The following is a 19,060-nucleotide window of genomic DNA, read 5'->3' on the forward strand; positions in this document are numbered from 1 at the left end:
GACCACATTTGGAAGAAAAACACTAGCTGTTTTGTAATATGACAATGAAATAAAAAGAAGTAACATTTAAATTCGGATATATGTAAATATCTGCCTCCGACACAACGCAGTCCGAAATGTAGCGTTCTCCTCCAAACCCAGACTGGTCCATCAGATTGCCAGATGGAAAAGCGTGATTCATCAGTCCAGAGAAGGCGTCTCCACTGCTCTAGAGTCCAGTGGCGACGTGCTTTACACCACCGCATCCCACACTTGGTGTGATGTATTGCTTAGATGCAGCTGTTTGGCCATGGAAAAACCCATTCCATGAATCTCTCTGCATACTGTACGTGGGCTAATTGGAAGGTCACATCAGCTCTGTAGCAACTGACAGTGCAGAAAGTCTTTGCACTATGCTGACCTCTCTGTCAGTTTACGTGGCCTACCACTTGGTGGCTGAGTTGCTGTTGTTCCCAAACTCTTCACTTTTCCTATGATAAAGTTGACTTTGGAATATTTGGGAGCGAGGAAATTTCACGACTGGATTTGTTGCACAGGTGGCATCCTGTGACAGTTCCACGCTGGAAATCACTGAGAGCGGCCCATTCTTTCACAAATGTTTGTAGAAACAGTCTCCATGCCTAAGTGCTTGATTTGATACACTTGATTCTCATCATTTGGTTGGGTGGCCAAATACTTTTGGCAATATAGTGTATGTACATTAGCTTAGGCAATAAAATGGGTATCAACTAGTTTTTACATGCAGACTAACAGATAGTATATTACGGTAAGTTTAAAAACTTTAAAGTCTGACTGCTCATCTCTTAAAGGGGAACATTATCACAATTTCAGAAGGGTTAAAACTACTAAAAATCAGTTCCCAGTGGCTTATTTTATTTTTCAAAGTTTTTTTCAAAATTTTACCCATCACGCAATATCCCTAAAAAAAGCTTCAAAGTGCCTGATTTTAACCACCCGTCCATTTTCCTGTGACGTCACATAGTGAAGCCAACACAAACAAACATGGCGGAAAGAACAGCAAGCTATAGCGACATTAGCTCGGATTCAGACTCGGATTTCAGCGGCTTAAGCGATTCAACAGATTACGAATGTATTGAAACGGATGGTTGTAGTGTGGAGGCAGGTAGCGAAAACGAAATTGAAGAAGAAACTGAAGCTATTGAGCCATATCGGTTTGAACCGTATGCAAGCGAAACCGACGAAAACGACACGACAGCCAGTGACACGGGAGAAAGCGAGGACGAATTCGGCGATCGCCTTCTAACCAACGATTGGTATGTGTTTGTTTGGCATTAAAGGAAACTAACAACTATGAACTAGGTTTACAGCATATGAAATACATTTGGCAACAACATGCACTTTGAGAGTGCAGACAGCCCAGTTTTCATCAATTAATATATTCTGTAGACATACCCTCATCCGCTCTCTTTTCCTGAAAGCTGATCCGTCCAGTCCAGTTGGAAATGCATCTGCTTTGAGTGTCGCAGGATATCCACACATTCTTGCCATCTCTGTCGTAGCATAGCTTTCGTCAGTAAAGTGTGCGGAACAAACGTCCAATTTCTTGCCACTTTGGCATCTTTGGGCCACTGGTGCAACTTGAATCCGTCCCTGTTCGTGTTGTTACACCCTCCGACAACACACCGACGAGGCATGATGTCTCCAAGGTACGGAAAACAGTCAAAAAAACGGAAAATAACAGAGCTGATTTGACTCGGTGTTCGTAATGTGTTTGAGAAAATGGCGGATTGCTTCCCGATTTCTGATGTCACGTTGTGACGTCATCGCTCCGAGAGCGAATAATAGAAAGGCGTTTAATTCGCCAAAATTCACCCATTTAGAGTTCGGAAATCGGTTAAAAAAATATATGGTCTTTTTTCTGCAACATCAAGGTATATATTGACGCTTACATAGGTCTGGTGATAATGTTCCCCTTTAAAGGAAACTAAATGATCTCAAATATAGCTACAGATGAGGCAAAATGATGCAATATGTACATATAGCTCGCCCAGGGGTCGGCAACCCACGGCTCTTCAGCACCGCCCTAGTGGCTCTATGGAGCTTTTTCAAAAATGTATGAAAAAAGGAAAAAGATGAGGGGAAAAATATATATTTTTTGTTTGAATATGGTTTCTGTAGGAGGACAAACATGACACAAACCTCCCTAATTGTTATAAATAAAGCACACTGTTTATATTAAACATGCTTCACTGATTCCAGTATTTGGCGAGCGCCGTTTTGTCCTACTAATTTTGGCGGTCCTTGAACCCACCGTTGTTTGAATGCACAAAGGTGAGTTTTGTTGATGTTATTGACTTGTGTGGAGTGCTAATCGGGCATATTTGGTCACTGCATGACTGCAAGCTAATCTATGCTAACATGTTATTTAGGCTAGCTATATATTGCATCATTATGCCTCATTTGTAGGTATATTTGAGCTCATTTAGTTTCCTTTAAGTCATCTTAATTCAATGTATATCTCATGACACACTATCTGTATGTAATATGGCTTTTAATTTGTTGCAGATTTGTTGTTGTATTTTTGGTCCAATATGGCTCTTTCAACATTTTGGCTTGAACTAGCCTAAATAGCATGTTAGCATCGATTAGCTTGCAGTCATGCAGTGACCAAATATGTCTGATTAGCACTCCACACAAGTCAATAACATCAACAAAACTCACCTTTGTGCATTCATGCACAACATTAAAAGCTTGGTGGACAAAATGAGACAGAAAAAGAAGTGGCATAAAACACGTCCTAGAAAGTCGGAGAAAATTATACATGTAAACAATCTACGGTGAGTTCAAGGACCGCCAAAATTAGTAGGACAAAACGGCGCGAATCAGTGAAGCATGTTTAATATAAACAGTGTGCTTTATAACAATTAGGGAGGTTTGTGTCATGTTTGTCCTCCTACAGAAACCATATTAAAACAAAAAATATATATTTTTCCCCTCATCTTTTTCCATTTTTCATCCATTTTTGAAAAAGCTCCAGGGAGCCACTAGGGCGGCGCTGAAGAGCCGCATGCGGCTCGCCGACCCCCGGCCTAGTCTACTGGTAATAAAGGCATGTACAAGTTTTTCTAAGTCTTGAGCTGACACGAGCCCCCTAAGTCTTGTTACATTTTTGAGGTGATAGTAGGCCGACTTTGTTACTGATTTGATGTGACTATCAAAATGTAAATCAGAATCTAAAATATTTCTGGCTTTATTTGAGGTTTTCAGGGACAGTGATTGAAGGTGTTGGATGACTAAACCTTTCTTTTTTAGCACCAAAAACAATTATCTCAGTTTTATCTTCATTTAGTTGTCGGAAATTAAAGGGTTTTATCGTTCAGTTACAGGTTAGTTACAGCTAACTAGCCTGTAACTGATTAGCTCGTCTATTTTCGTAAGCCTTATCAACCAGTATGTTTGTATCCGTTGTCTTGTAGTTTGTAGATATTTAGATAGAACATATAAAGACTACTACTGATCATCTTTAAAGGCCTACTGAAATGCGATTTTCTTATTAGCAGGTCCATTCTATGTGTCATACTTGATCATTTCGCGATATTGCCATATTTTTGCTGAAAGGATTTAGTAGAGAACATCGACGATAAAGTTCAGAACTTTTGGTCGCTGATAAAAAAGCCTTGCCTGTACCGGAATTAGCAGACGAGTAGCGTGACGTCACAGGTTGTGGAGCTCCTCACATCCGCACATTGTTTACAATCATGGCCACCAGCAGCGAGAGCAATTCGGACCGAGAAAGCGAGGATTTCCTCATTAATTTGAGCGAGGATGAAAGATTTGTGGATGAGGAAAGTGAGAGTGAAGGACTAGAGGGCAGTGGGAGCGATTCAGATAGGGAAGATGCTGTGAGAGGCGGGTGGGACCTGATATTCAGCTGGGAATGACTAAAACAGTAAATAAACACAACTCTATTAGTCACAACACAACCAGGCTTATATTTAATATGCCACAAATTAATCCCGCATAACAAACACCTCCCCCCTCCCGTCCATATAACCCGCCAATACAACTCAAACACCTGCACAACACACTCAATCCCACAGCCCAAAGTACCGTTCACCTCCCCAAAGTTCATACAGCACATATATTTCCCCAAAGTCCCCAAAGCTACGTAAGTGACATGCACATAGCGACACGCACGTACGGGCAAGCGATCAAATGTTTGGAAGCCGCGGCTGCATGTGTACTCACGGTACCGCGTCTGCGCATCCAACTCAAAGTCCTCCTGGTAAGAGTCTCTGTTGTCCCAGTTCTCCACAGGCCAATGGTAAAGCTTGACTGTCATCTTCCGGGAATGTAAACAATGAAACACCGGCTGTGTTATCCGGCACAACAGTCAAGGGGTGCATTCTACGGCGGGGGTGCGTTATCCGGCACAACACCTGCCGCAATACACCGCTTCCCACCTACAGCTTTCTTCTTTGCTGTCTCCATTGTTCATTGAACAAATTGCAAAAGATTCACCAACACAGATGTCCAGAATACTGTGGAATTTTGCGATGAAAACAGACGACTTAATAGCTGGCCACCATGCTGTCCCAAAATGTCCTCTACAATCCGTGAAGTCACGTGCCGGGGTCATCATACCGAGACGTTTTCAGCAGGATATTTCGCGCAAAATTTAAAATTGCACTTTAGTAAGCTAAGGCCGTATTGGCATGTGTTGCAATGTTAAGATTTCATCATTGATATATAAACTATCAGACTGCGTGGTCGGTAGTAGTAGGTTTCAGTAAGCCTTTAAAATTGGTAATTAAGTCATTTAGCCTCATCTACATAGCTTTTCTAAGGATTAGGGATGTGGATTTTTGGCTGCTGATAAATACGCACTGCAAATAAGCGTAGAAATGACCTAAAAATTTATTTTTTAAATAGATTTTTAATCAGAATCGTAATGAATTCCACTGGCGGTTCGGATCCGAGTCGCGTCTTTCGGGCGGACACGTTGGCGTGTTTGAAGGTGTGAGGCGTTGTGTGCAGGTGGCCGACATGCTGCTGGAGCTGTGCGTCACCGAGCTGGAGGACGTGGCCACCGACTCTCAGAGCGGCCGCCTGTCCTCCCAGCCCGTGGTGGTGGAGAGCAGCCACCCCTACACCGACGACACCTCCACCAGCGGCACCGTCAAGATCCCCGGTACGTAACAAAAGCCATGAATAATGCGGACTGAACTTCACGTCTGACTGGTGCTCTGTGCTGAAGGTGCTGAAGGTCTGAGGATCGAGTTCGACCGACAGTGCTCGACAGAAAGACGCCACGACCCGCTGACGGTCATGGATGGAGCCAACAGGATCATCTCCGTCAGATCGGGTGAGAAGAGCCACCCCAATAAAGTTGTGTATAGCGCCGCCCTTCAGGTGCCCTAACAGAGGCTGCCTAAAAGGCTGTCTTTTAAAAAGAATTACACATGTAAGATGTCTTTCAGAGCACAATAATAAAGCAACTTACATAGGAGCAGTGTTGGGACTAAGGCATTACTTTCGGCGGTAACTAGTAGTCTAACGCATTATTTTTTATATTCAGTAACTCAGTTACCGTTACTACATGATGCGTTACTGCGTTATTTCACGTTATTTTTTATGTAGTATCGGCTAGAAACAGAAGATCCGAGTGTGTTTTATTGAAGTGCTGCGGTGTCGTCCTTCTGATTCTTCTTGTGTCACAAGTTGGAGAACGCACTCTGTGTGTGCGTGGGTGTGGGGAGGGGGGAGGGAGGGGGCGTTTATGGGTTTAATGTGTGTATATATGTTAATGTGTATATATGTGTGTGTGTGTGTATATATATATATATATATGTATATATATATATATATATGTATTAGGGATGTCCCGATCCGATATTTGGATCGGATCGGCTGCCGATATTTGCCAAAAATTGCGTATCGGCAAGGCATGGGAAAATGCCGATCCAGATCCAGTTTAAAAAAAAAACTCCGGTCCGTGTTTTCCAACGCACCGATTTAAATAATACATTCCACTTTTCTGCTGCTCCGTAATTTACGTTCCGCATTTTCCAGCACACCTTCAACACATCTACACGTCTGTGGATTCTGACGCAGTTGCTTATAGCTGCTGGCAGTACACGACAGGCTCTTCTCACTCTTTTCTGTATCTGTGCTTCTCACAGACAGCAAGCGCACCTTCTTACACACGTCACATACTGTCACGACATACGTCACATACTGTCACGACATACGTCACATACTGTCACGTCCTCCCCGAGCAGAGAGGTAGCAGCATGGCTAACGTTAGCTGTGATGCTAGCGCAGCCGTGCGAGCAACGCTCCCTCTAAGGCAGTGGTTCTCAACCTTTTTTCAGTGATGTTCCCCCTGTGAACATTTTTTTAATTCAAGTACCCCCTAATCAGAACAAAGCAGTTTTGGTTGAAAAAAAGAGATAAAGAAGTAAAATACAGCACTATGTCATCAGTTTCTGATTTATTCAATTGTATAACAGTGTAAAATATTGCTCATTTGTTGTGGTCTTTCTTTAACTATTTGGGAAAAAAAGATATAAAAATAAAAATAAACAAGTGATTCAATTATAAATAAAAATTTCTACACATAGAAATAATCATCAACTTAAAGTGCCCTCTTTGGGGATTGTAATAGAGATCCATCTGGATTCATGAACTTAATTCCAAACATTTATTCACAAAAAAATTAATCTTTAACATCAATATTTATGGAACATGTCCACAAAAATCTAGCTGTCAACACTGAATTTTTTCTTGAGACATTTAAAAAAAATCTCTGCATGAAAGTTTAAAAGTAGCATATATTAATGCAGTATGAAGAAGAATGTTTTAATGTAGACATGCAAGCCTTGAAAGAAAATTTTGAAAATCAAGACTACATTTCCTGCAAATGGATGCATTTCTACCCTATATTTTAACTTTAGATTTATTCTCATATCAAACTCTTTTGGCTGTCTTTTTGACACTTACATCCGGCGCCCCCCTCCACACCCTGGATTATAAATAATGTAAATAATTCAATGTGATTATCTTGTGTGATGACTGTATTATGATGATAGTATATATCTGATAGCATATATCTGTATCATGAATCAATTTAAGTGGACCCCGACTTAAACAAGTTGAAAAACTTATTGGGGTGTTACCATTTAGTGGTCAATTGTACGGAATATGTACTTCACTGTGCAACCTACTAATAAAAGTCTCAATCAATCAATCAAAACACATAGAATCATCATACTGCTGTGATTATATGCATCAAGTGTTCATTCAAGGCTAAGGCAAAATATGGAGATATATATCGTGTATCGCAATATGGCCTTAAAATATCGCAATATTAAAAAAAGGCCATATCGCCCAGCCCTAGTTCAATGATGCCATTTCTGTTTGTCATGTATAATTTTGTCTATTTTGTGTTTATCCTTAAATAAACAGGTCAGTTTCTTGTTACCAACCATTGTGTATTATTCAAACTCCCCTAATTCAGCTGGCTAGTTGTTATCAAGAGTACTAAAAACCTTTTCAACATGATTCTGACAACTAAGTAGGCTAAATAACTTTAAACTTTAATACATGCTCGGATAGGCCAGTATCGGTATCGGTCAGTATCGGTATCGGATCGGAAATGCAAAAACAATATCGGTATCGGATCGGAAGTGCAAAAACCTGGATCGGGACATCCCTAATATGTATATATGTGTGTGTACATATATATATATGTATATATATATATATATGTGTGTGTACATATATATATGTATGTATATATGTATTAGACTTAGACTTAGACAAACATTAATGATCCACAAGGGAAATTGTTCAACACAGTAGCTCAGTTACAATGATGGAAAGTGTAAGGATGGAAAGGACATCCATCCATCCATCCATCTTCTTCCGCTTATCCGAGGTCGGGTCGCGGGGGCAGCAGCCTAAGCAGGGAAGCCCAGACTTCCCTCTCCCCAGCCACTTCGTCCAGCTCTTCCCGTGGGACCCCGAGGCGTTCCCAGGCCAGCCGGGAGACATAGTCTTCCCAACATGTCCTGGGTCTTGCCCGCGGCCTCCTACCGGTCGGACGTGCCCTAAACACCTCCCTAGGGAGGCGTTCGGGTGGCATCCTGACCAGATGCCCGAACCACCTCATCTGGCTCCTCTCCATGTGGAGGAGCCAGATGAGAAAGGACAATGCAGGTATAAATAGACTAATATAGCGATAAAAAATCTAACATATATACGAATATATACATATGTGTACAGAATAATATATATACAGATATATTATATTATGTCTATAACATATATACAATATACAATATATACAACACATGTACAATATTACAGTATATACAGTATATGTGACAGCAGCAGCATAAAATAGAGAGTAGATCCAGCAGGAAATAGAAAATAGACATTATAAACAAAGAGAAGTAGCTAACATGTCAGGTATCAGATAATAGGCAGATGTCATCTATTGCTGTATGGTGAGTATGTATGTATGTATGTATGTGTACATATATGTATAGATATACCCGCCCCAAGACACATTTTTTTCTCTTAATTTGGCCCCTCGGGTCAAAATAATTGTTTTAAAACAACAAGATTTTACGGTAAAAAACAAAACTGGCAGCTCCGTTCCTTGAATTTTACAGCTAAAAACAGTGGATTGTTTCTCCATTACATTCCATTTATTAAATTTTTGTATATGCTGTAAAAAAAAACACTGCTTTTACTGTAAATTGTGGTGACCGAGCTGCCAGTTTTTAAAGTGAAATTTAAATGTTTATTTTTTTTGCAGCTTATTTAAAAAAAATATTGTTAATGTATGTTTTTTCAGTGATGTACCCCCTCTGAACTTTTTTTTTTTAATTTAAGTACCCCCTAATAAGAGCAAAGCATTTTTGATTGAAAAAAAGAGATAAAGAAGTAAAATACAGCACTATGTCATCGGTTTCTAGTTTATTAAATTGTATAACAGTGCAAAATATTGCTCATTTGTAGTGGTCTTTCTTGACCTATTTGGAAAAAAAGATATAAAAATAACTAAAAACTTGTTGAAAAATAAACAAGTGATTCAATTATAAATAAAGATTTCCACACATAGAAGTAATCATCAACTTAAAGTGCCCTCTTTGGGGATTGTAATAGAGATCCATCTGGATTCATGAACTTATATCTAAACATTTCTTCACAAAAAAAAGAAATCTTTAACATCAATATTTATGGAACATGTCCACAAAAAATCTATCTGTCAACACTGAATATTGCATTGTTGCATTGTTGCATTGTAATGAATGGAATAGCCTACTTGATTTACATTCATATTTTGTTGAAGTATTATTCAATAAATATATTTATAAAAGATTTTTGAATTGTTGCTATTTTTAGAATATTTAAAAAAAAATCTCACGTACCCCTACATGTATGTATGTGTACATATATGTATAGATATACCCGCCCCAAGACACATTTGTTTTCTCTAAATTTGCCCCCCCCCCCCCCCCCCCCCCCGGTCAAAATAATTGTTGTAAAACAACAAGATTTTACGGTAAAAAACTAAACTGGCAGCTCCGTTCCTTGAATTTTACAGCTAAAAACAGTGGTATTGTTTCTCCATTCCATTCCATTTATTACATTTTTGTATATGCTGTAAAAAAACAAAACACTGCTTTTACTGTAAATTGTGGTGACCAAGCTGCCAGTTTTTAAAGTGAAATTTATATTTTATTTTTTTTGCAGCTCATGTAAAAAAAATGATTGTTAATGTATTATATATATACATGTATATTCATATACATATATACACTGGATCGGTTCGCAGCTGAGTGTGAAGCGACTGGGATGAGAATCAGCACCTCCAAGTCCGAGTCCATGGTTCTCGCCCGGAAAAGGGTGGAGTGCCATCTCCGGGTTGGGGAGGAGATCTTGCCCCAAGTGGAGGAGTTCAAGTACCTCGGAGTCTTGTTCACGAGTGAGGGAAGAGTGGATCGTGAGATCGACAGGCGGATCGGTGCGGCGTCTTCAGTAATGCGGACGCTGTATCGATCCGTTGTGGTGAAGAAGGAGCTGAGCCGGAAGGCAAAGGTCTCAATTTACCGGTCGATCTACGTTCCCATCCTCACCTATGGTCATGAGCTTTGGGTTATGACCGAAAGGACAAGATCACGGGTACAAGCGGCCGAAATGAGTTTCCTCCGCCGGGTGGCGGGGCTCTCCCTTAGAGATAGGGTGAGAAGCTCTGTCATCCGGGGGGAGCTCAAAGTAAAGCCGCTGCTCCTCCACATCGAGAGGAGCCAGATGAGGTGGTTCGGGCATCTGGTCAGGATGCCACCCGAGCGCCTCCCTAAGGAGGTGTTTAGGGCATGTCCGACCGGTAGGAGGCCACGAGGAAGACCCAGGACACGTTGGGAAGACTATGTCTCCCGGCTGGCCTGGGAACGCCTCGGGATCCCCCGGGAGGAGCTGGACGAAGTGGCTGGGGAGAGGGAAGTCTGGGCTTCCCTGCTTAGGCTGCTGCCCCCGCGACCCGACCTCGGATAAGCGGAAGAAGATGGATGGATGGATGGATGGATATTCATATATTACAACCATATCTGTGATGTGGCCCTCAATCAAAAGGAGTTTGACACCCCTGCCCTCGCTGTAAAGACTTGGTTCTGTGTGTGTTCCAGGTCGGGAGTGGACGGACTGGTCCAGCGAGTTAAGGATCCCGGGAGACGAGCTCAAGTGGAAATTCACCAGCGACGGCTCCGTGAACGGCTGGGGGTGGCGCTTCACCGTCTACCCCATCATGCCTGCCGCCGGTAAGCACAAAGCACACAGCGTTCACATTTCAACCAGTATGCTACCTGGGAACCCATACTGGTTCTCAACGCGACCAGTTCCCTGTACTTCTGTGTGCCTTAATAAATAATCATCGTTTGATGATATAAACTTACTTTTTATGTAACGTTTGAAAATGAGACCGTGCGTTTGAGTCTCATCTGCAATGCAGTGGGACTACCAAGACATGAGATAATAACTAGGAAGTGTCTTTTTTCAATGAAGCTGAATGTGTTATGTTGCGCCCTACAAAGTGTTTGTACTGTAAGTTTTGTAATTATAACACACCGGCTGTTTGATTGTAGAATTCATCTTGGTTGTAATTGTCATTACAAAATTTGGAGGCGTTTAATTCGGCATGTAAAATTGCTAATCCTAATAATTAGAGATGTCCGATAATAAATGCTTTAAAATGTAGTATCGAAAATGATCGGTAGCTGTTTAAAAAAAGTAAAATTCAAGACTTTTTAAAACGCCGCTGTGTACATGGACGTAGGGAGAAGTACAGAGCGACAATAAACCTTAAAGGCACTGCCTTTGCGTGCCGGCCCAGTCACATAATATCTACGGCTTTTCACACACACAAATGAATGCAAATCATATTTGGTCAACAGCCATACAGGTCACACTGAGGGTGGCCGTATATACAACTTTAACACTGTTACAAATATGCGCGCCACACTGTGAACTCACACCAAACAAGAATGACAAACACATTTCGGGAGAACATCCGCACCGTAACACAACATAAACACAACAGAACAAATACCCAGAAACCCTTGCAGCACTAACTCTTCCGGGACGCTACAATATACACCCCCTGCTACAAACCACCTCAACCCCGCCCACCTCAACCTCCTCATGCTCTCTCAGGGAGAGCATGTCCCAAATTCCAAGCTGCTGTTTTGAGGCATGTTAAAAAAAATAATGCACTTTGTGACTTCAATAATAAATATGGCAGTGCCATGTTGGCATTTTTTTCCATGTTGGCATTTTTTTCCATAACTTGAGTTGATTTATTTTGGTAAACCTTGTTACATTGTTTAATGCATCCAGCGGGGCATCACAACAAAATTAGGCATAATAATGTGTTAATTCCACGACTGTATATATCGGTATCGGTTGATATCGGAATCGGTAATTAAGAGTTGGACAATATCGGAATATCGGATATCGGCAAAAAAGCCATTATCGGACATCCCTAATAAATATATATATATATATATATATATATTAGGGGTGTAACGGTACACAAACATTTCGGTTAGGTACGTACCTCGGTTTAGAGGTCACGGTTCGGTTCATTTTCGGTACAGTAAGAAAACAACAAAATATACATTTTTTGGTTATTTATTTACCAAATTTGTAAACAATGGCATAACATACATATACACACAAGGTCCATTGCCAGGGTTCATGTGGTCAACATATATCAAATAAAAACTAAATAACATAAGGCTCAGAATGGTTTCTTAACAAAACCTTTCTACATATAAAGTGCTTTTTTTTTATTGATTGATTGATTGATTGATTGAGTGTCAAAACTTGGACTATGGCGTGATTTGTTCTCCCGTGGTGCAAATGATTTGGACCATACGTGGCGTGAAGGGGAGTACATGATTTAATATAATGACAATGAAAAGGAACAAACAAAAGGCGCTCACAGTGGAGGTACAAAACTTGGCTATAAACACAAAACTTGCACAAAGGCAGAAACTATGAACAATGAAACAAAAACACTAACTGTGGCATTCATAAACAAAAAACTTACTTGGCATGGACTATGAACATGGCATGAAGCAGAGTGATGATAAAGTGTGATGTTGCCAGACTGACCAACAGAAAATGAAAAGCTTAAATAACACAGACATGATTAACAACAGGTGCGTGACTCAAAACGTGAAACAGGTGCGTGACATGACAGGTGAAAACTAATGAGTTGCTATGGAAACAAAACAAGGGAGTGAACAACCAGGAACTAAGAAAGTGTCCAAAAAACAAACAGCACATGGCCAAACAAAAACATGATCAACACAGACATGACATTGAGACTTGTATTAGTAGATTGCACAGTACAGTACATATTCCGTACAATTGACCACTAAATGGTAACACCCCAATAAGTTTTTCAACTTGTTTATGTCCACGTTAATCAACATTAAACTGCCTCAAGTTGTTGCTCAGATTAAATAAAATGACAAAACTTTTCTTCTACATATAAAAAGTGCAACACTAAACAGTTTCAAGTCAACTAAGCCTCAGATTAACTTTTCTTCCCCCCCCCCCCCAGCCTGGCTAACTTGACAGTAAGAGGATATATGGGCTCATTGTTCTTCCACCATAAAAGTGGGTCAAAGTCTAGTTTTTAAAACAATATGGTCTTAAATCTGCTGCTATAAAAACATTTGTTATTGCTTTAGCCCTGCCTGACTCGCCGAGGAGAGGCTGCTTGAATGCGGTGTTTGCACGACGCTCGTCTTTCTCTTTGTTGAAGTGATGTTCACTTGTGGGTGGTGACGCTTCAAATGGGTTAGCATGTTTGACGTGTTGGCAGAAGCATACCTTACCGCCACCAAAGTGTTCCCAAACGGGAGATCTTAACGAGGCCGGAAGTATCTTCCAGCTCTGGCTTTTACATGTTGTCGTAGCCCGGTCGTTGCTAGCATGCCGTGTGTTGTGCCTCAGTGTGCATTGTTTACACAACGTGCGTTACGCTACTTAATATGTCCGTGTGGAAACTCGTTCGGTACACCTCCGAACCGAACCGAAAACCCTGTACCGAAACGGTTCAATACAAACACACTTACCGTTACACCCCTAATGTATATATATATATATATATATATATATATATATATATACTTGCCTTGACCTTAAAAAGTTTGCTTTTGAATTAATGCATTTGTGACAAATAATAATGGAGCGATAGTGTTATGACGTTCATTTACCAAAATATAGGTCACTCATGTCTCTATATCATACTTGCCAACCTTGAGACCTCCGATTTCGGGAGGTGGGGGTGGGCGTGGTCGGGGTGGGACGGGGGCGTGGTTGGGGGCGTGGCTAAAAGGGGAGGGGTATATTTACAGCTAGAATTCACCAAGTCAAGTATTTCATATATATATATATATATATATATATATATATATATATATATATATATATATATATATATATATATATATATAAAGAAATACTTGATGTTCAGTGAATTCTAGATATATGTGTATATATATATATATATATATATATATTTATTTTATCATATATATATTTTATTATATATATATATATATATATATATATATATATATATATATATATATATATATATATATATATATATATATATATATAAATAAATACTTGAATTTCAGTGTTCATTTATTTACACATATACACACACATAACACTCATCTACTCATTGTTGAGTTAAGGGTTGAATTGTCTATCCTTGTTCTATTCTCTGTCACTATTTTTCGAACCATGCTGAACACCCTCTCTGATGATGCATTGCTGTGTGGCACGCACAAAAGTGCTTTCATCAAATGCACTAGATGGCAGTATTGTCCTGTTTAAGAGTGTCACAACATTGCTGTTTACGGCAGACAAACTGCTTTACGGTATACAAAAAAGTGACCGCTGTTGTTGTGTGTTGTTACCGCGCTGGGAGGACGTTAATGAAACTGCCTAACAATAAACCCACGTAAGAAACCAAGAACTCGCCCTCCATCATTCTACAGTTATAACGTCATTGGGCAGGTACGCTTTTTTATATTGTGGAGGACCTGAGTCCGCCTGAATTTCGGGAGATTTTTTCGGGAGAAAATTTGTCCCGGGAGGTTTTCGGGAGAGACGCTGAATTTCGGGAGTCTCCCGGAAAATCCGGGAGGGTTGGCAAGTATGCTATATTGTCTTCTGATATGATTAAAGACAAAACAATTCGTAGCTTCCTTAATATTTGGCCTGTCACAAAGGTTCCAGTGCCATTATAAAGTTTTCTCCAAGGTCTTTGCAATGGTTTCAATTAGGGATGTCCGATAATGTTTTTTTGCCGATATTCCGATGTTGTCCAACTCTTTAATTACCGATACCGATATCAACCGATACCGATATATACAGTCGTGGAATTAACACAATATTATGCCTAATTTGGACAACCATGTATGGTGAAGATAAGGTACTTTTAAAAAAAATTAATAAAATAAGATAAATTAATTAAAAACATTTTCTTGAATAAAAAAGAAAGTAAAACAATATAAAAACAGTTATTACTAGTAATTAATGAAAATGAGTCAAATTAAGTGTTAAAGGTTAGTACTATTAGTGGACCAGCAGCACGCACAATCATGTGTGCTTACGGACTGTATCCCTTGCAGACTGTATTGATATATATTGATATATAATGTAGGAACCACAATATTAATAACAGAAAGAAACAACCCTTTTGTGTGAATGAGTGTAAATGGGGGAGGGAGGTTTTTTGGGTTGGTGCACTAATTGTAAGTGTATCTTGTGTTTTTTATGTGGATTTAATAAAAAAACACAAAAACAAAAAAAACCGATACTGATAATTTAAAAAAAAAAACATACCGATAATTTCCGATATTACATTTTAACACATTTATCGGCATCTCTAGTTTCAATTTTTGTGAGATATTTTAGCGATTGTCGTTTTTTTTTTTTTGTCACGTACCTACATTTGTGTGTTAAAAACTCACTTGTAATATTGTTTTTGATGATAAAATGTGTTGCAACAGTCTTTGTACACTGCAAAAAGTCAGTGTTCAAAAGCAAAAAAAAAAATACAAAAATGAGGGGTATTTTATTTGAACTAAGCAAAATTATCTGCCCAATAGAACAAGAAAATTTGGCTTGTCAAGACTTTCCAAAACAAGTAAAATTAGCTAACCTCAATGAACGCAAAAATACCTTAAAATAAGTATATTCTCACTAGAGATGTCCGATAATATCGGCCGATAAATGCGTTAAAATGTAATATCGGAAATTATCGGTATTGTTTTTTAAATTTTTTTTTTAAATGTTTTATTAAATCAATATAAAAAACACAAGATACATTTACAATTAGTGCACCAACCCAAAAAACCTCCCTCCCCCATTTACACTCATTCACACAAAAGGGTTGTTTCTTTCTGTTATTAATATTGTGGTTCCTACATTATATATCAATATATATCAATACAGTCTGCAAGGGATACAGTCCGTAAGCACACATGATTGTGCGTGCTGCTGCTCCACTAATAGTACTAACCTTTAACACTTAATTTTACTCATTTTCATTCATTACTAGTTTCTATGTACTGTATTTTTCGGAGTATAAGTCGCACCGGAGTATAAGTCGCACCTGCCGAAAATGCTTAATAAAGAAGGAAAAAAACATATATAAATCGCTATGAAAAAAAACTGCGACTTATAGTCCGAAAAATACGGTAACTGTTTTTATATTGTTTTACTTTCTTTTTTATTCAAGAAAATGTTTTTAATTTATTAATCCTATTTTATAAATGTTTTTTAAAAGGACCTTATCTTCACCATACCTGGTTGTCCAAATTAGGCATAATAATGTGTTAATTCCACGACTGTATATATCGGTTGATATCGGTATCGGTTGATATCGGTATCGGTAATTAAAGAGTTGGACAATATCGGAATATTGGATATCGGCAAAAAGCCATTATCGGACATCCCTAATTCTCACTAATAACTCGTGCACTTTTCTTGATAGAAAAAACTAATATGAGACCTTTTTTCTCAATATGTTGAAAAATATTCTTAAAGGGGAACATTAGCACAATTTCAGAAGGGTTAAATCCATTAAAAATCAGTTCCCAGTGGCTTATTTTATTTTTCAGAGTTTTTTTCAAAATTTTACCCATCCCGCAATATCCCTAAAAAAAAGCTTCAAAGTGCCTGATTTTAACCATCGTTATATACACCCGTCCATTTTCCTGTGACGTCACACAGTGATGCCAATACAAACAAACATGGCGGATAGAACAGCAAGCTATAGCGACATTAGCTCGGATTCAGACTCGGATTTCAGCGGCTTAAGCGATTCAACAGATTACGCATGTATTGAAACGGATGGTTGTAGTGTGGAGGCAGGTAGCGAAAACGAAATTGAAGAAGAAACTGAAGCTATTGAGCCATATCGGTTTGAACCGTATGCAAGCGAAACCGACGAAAACGACACGACAGCCAGCGACACGGGAGAAAGCGAGGACGAATTCGGCGATCGCCTTCTAACCAACGATTGGTATGTGTTTGTTTGGCATTAAAGGAAACTAACAACTATGAACTAGGTTTACAGCATATGAAATACATTTGGCAACAACATGCACTTTGAGAGGGCAGACAGCCCAGTTTTCATCAATTAATATATTCTGTAGACATACCCTCATCCGCGCTCTTTTCCTGAAAGCTGATCCGTCCAGTCCAGTTGGAAATGCATCTGCTTTGAGTGTCGCAGGATATCCACACATTCTTGCCATCTCTGTCGTAGCATAGCTTTCGTCAGTAAAGTGTGCGGAACAAACGTCCAATTTCTTGCCACTTTGGCATCTTTGGGCCACTGGTGCAACTTGAATCCGTCCCTGTTCGTGTTGTTACACCCTCCGACAACACACCGACGAGGCATGATGTCTCCAAGGTACGGAAAACAGTCGAAAAAACGGAAAATAACAGAGCTGATTTGACTCGGTGTTTGAGAAAATGGCGGATTGCTTCCCGATGCGACGTCACGTTATGACGTCATCGCTCCGAGAGCGAATATTAGAAAGGCGTTTAATTCGCCAAAATTCACCCATTTAGAGTTCGGAAATCGGTTAAGAAAATATATGGTCTTTTTTCTGCAACATCAAGGTATATATTGACGCTTACATAGGTCTGGTGATAATGTTCCCCTTTAAATGAAGTAACTGCGAGTGCCATTATCTTGACATAATGATATGCGCTCGGCATTACATTTCTTGCATTTTCACATCGATAAAATGACATGATCGCGCCAAGTGCGTGCTCTTTCAGTCAATTAGTGCGCAAGGAAAAAAAATATATATATATATATATATATTTACGGCCCTCGACCAAATTTTTTTGTTGTAATTTTGAAGAATTGATCTGAATGTGCATGAACTATTTCTGTTCAAAATTGTTACAAATGTCACATGTGAAATGTTTAAATATTAACTGTCAGTTTACTCTATGGGGCCAACTGTACTACTATATGAGTACCTATGTTCTATTGTTTCATTGAAAATAAAACAGCAAAGTCCATTTGGCTGTCATCTCTTTTAATTATGAGACACAATTGTGTCAAAGTCATGATTTTTTTATTACATGCTTGAAATAAGAAGTTCTTACTTTGAAAAAGTAGTTTTTTACTTGTGAGTGTTGATGACACAGCTTTGCAACAGTTGATATTCTAGTTTCAAGCATGTTTTTACTCAATATAGGTCATAACATCTCAGCAACAAGCTGTAATATCTTACTGAGATCATTTAGGACCATACTTGCCAACCCTCCCGGATTTTCCGGGAGACTCACGAAATTCAGCGCCTCTCCCGAAAACCTCCCGGGACAAATTTTCTCCCGAAATTCAGGCGGAGATGGAGGCCACGCCCCCTCCAGGTTTATTGTTAGGCAGTTTCATTAACGTCCTCCCAGCGCGGTAACAACAAACAACAGCAGCAGTCACGTTTTCGTCTACCGTAAAGCAGTTCGTCTGCCGTAAAGCAGTTCGTCTGCCGTAAACAGCAATGTTGTGACACTCTTAAACAGGACAATACTGCCATCTACTGTACATGCATATGTGACAATAACATCTTGGGCTTTTAGAGAGTGCAGTGCACAACTGCGCACACAACAAGGAGACGAAGCAGAATGCATCATCAGAGAGGGTGTTCAGCATGGTTAGAAAAATAGTGACAGAGAATAGAACAAGGATGGACAATTCAACCCTTAACTCAACAATGAGTAGATGAGTGTTATGTGTGTATATGTGTAAGTAAATGAACACTGAAATTCAAGTTTTTCTCTTATTTATATATATATATATATATGTATATAATAAAATAAATATGTATACAGTGTATATATATATATATATACAGTATATATAAATATATATATATATATATATATATATATATATATATATAATAAAATATATATATATATATAGCCAGAATTCGCTGAAAGTCAAGTATTTCATATATATATATATATATATATA

The 19,060-nt window shown here is 39.1% G+C and overlaps 1 protein-coding gene across 9 annotated transcripts in view; it reads left to right on the top strand.

Moving 5' to 3' along the window:
* Nucleotides 1-19,060, top strand: part of herc2 (HECT and RLD domain containing E3 ubiquitin protein ligase 2) — a 362,023-nt gene that overhangs the window by 244,360 nt on the left and 98,603 nt on the right. For all 9 annotated transcript variants that reach the window (XM_072915066.1, XM_072915069.1, XM_072915071.1 and 6 more), the window contains exons 69-71: nucleotides 4,999-5,152; nucleotides 5,219-5,326; nucleotides 10,659-10,790. In XM_072915066.1, coding sequence (XP_072771167.1) covers nucleotides 4,999-5,152; nucleotides 5,219-5,326; nucleotides 10,659-10,790 — 394 coding nt within the window. The remainder of the gene's footprint in view (nucleotides 1-4,998; nucleotides 5,153-5,218; nucleotides 5,327-10,658; nucleotides 10,791-19,060) is intronic.

The sequence above is a fragment of the Nerophis lumbriciformis genome, linkage group LG18 (genome assembly GCF_033978685.3).
Source record: "Nerophis lumbriciformis linkage group LG18, RoL_Nlum_v2.1, whole genome shotgun sequence".
In the NCBI taxonomy this organism is placed as follows: domain Eukaryota; kingdom Metazoa; phylum Chordata; class Actinopteri; order Syngnathiformes; family Syngnathidae; genus Nerophis; species Nerophis lumbriciformis.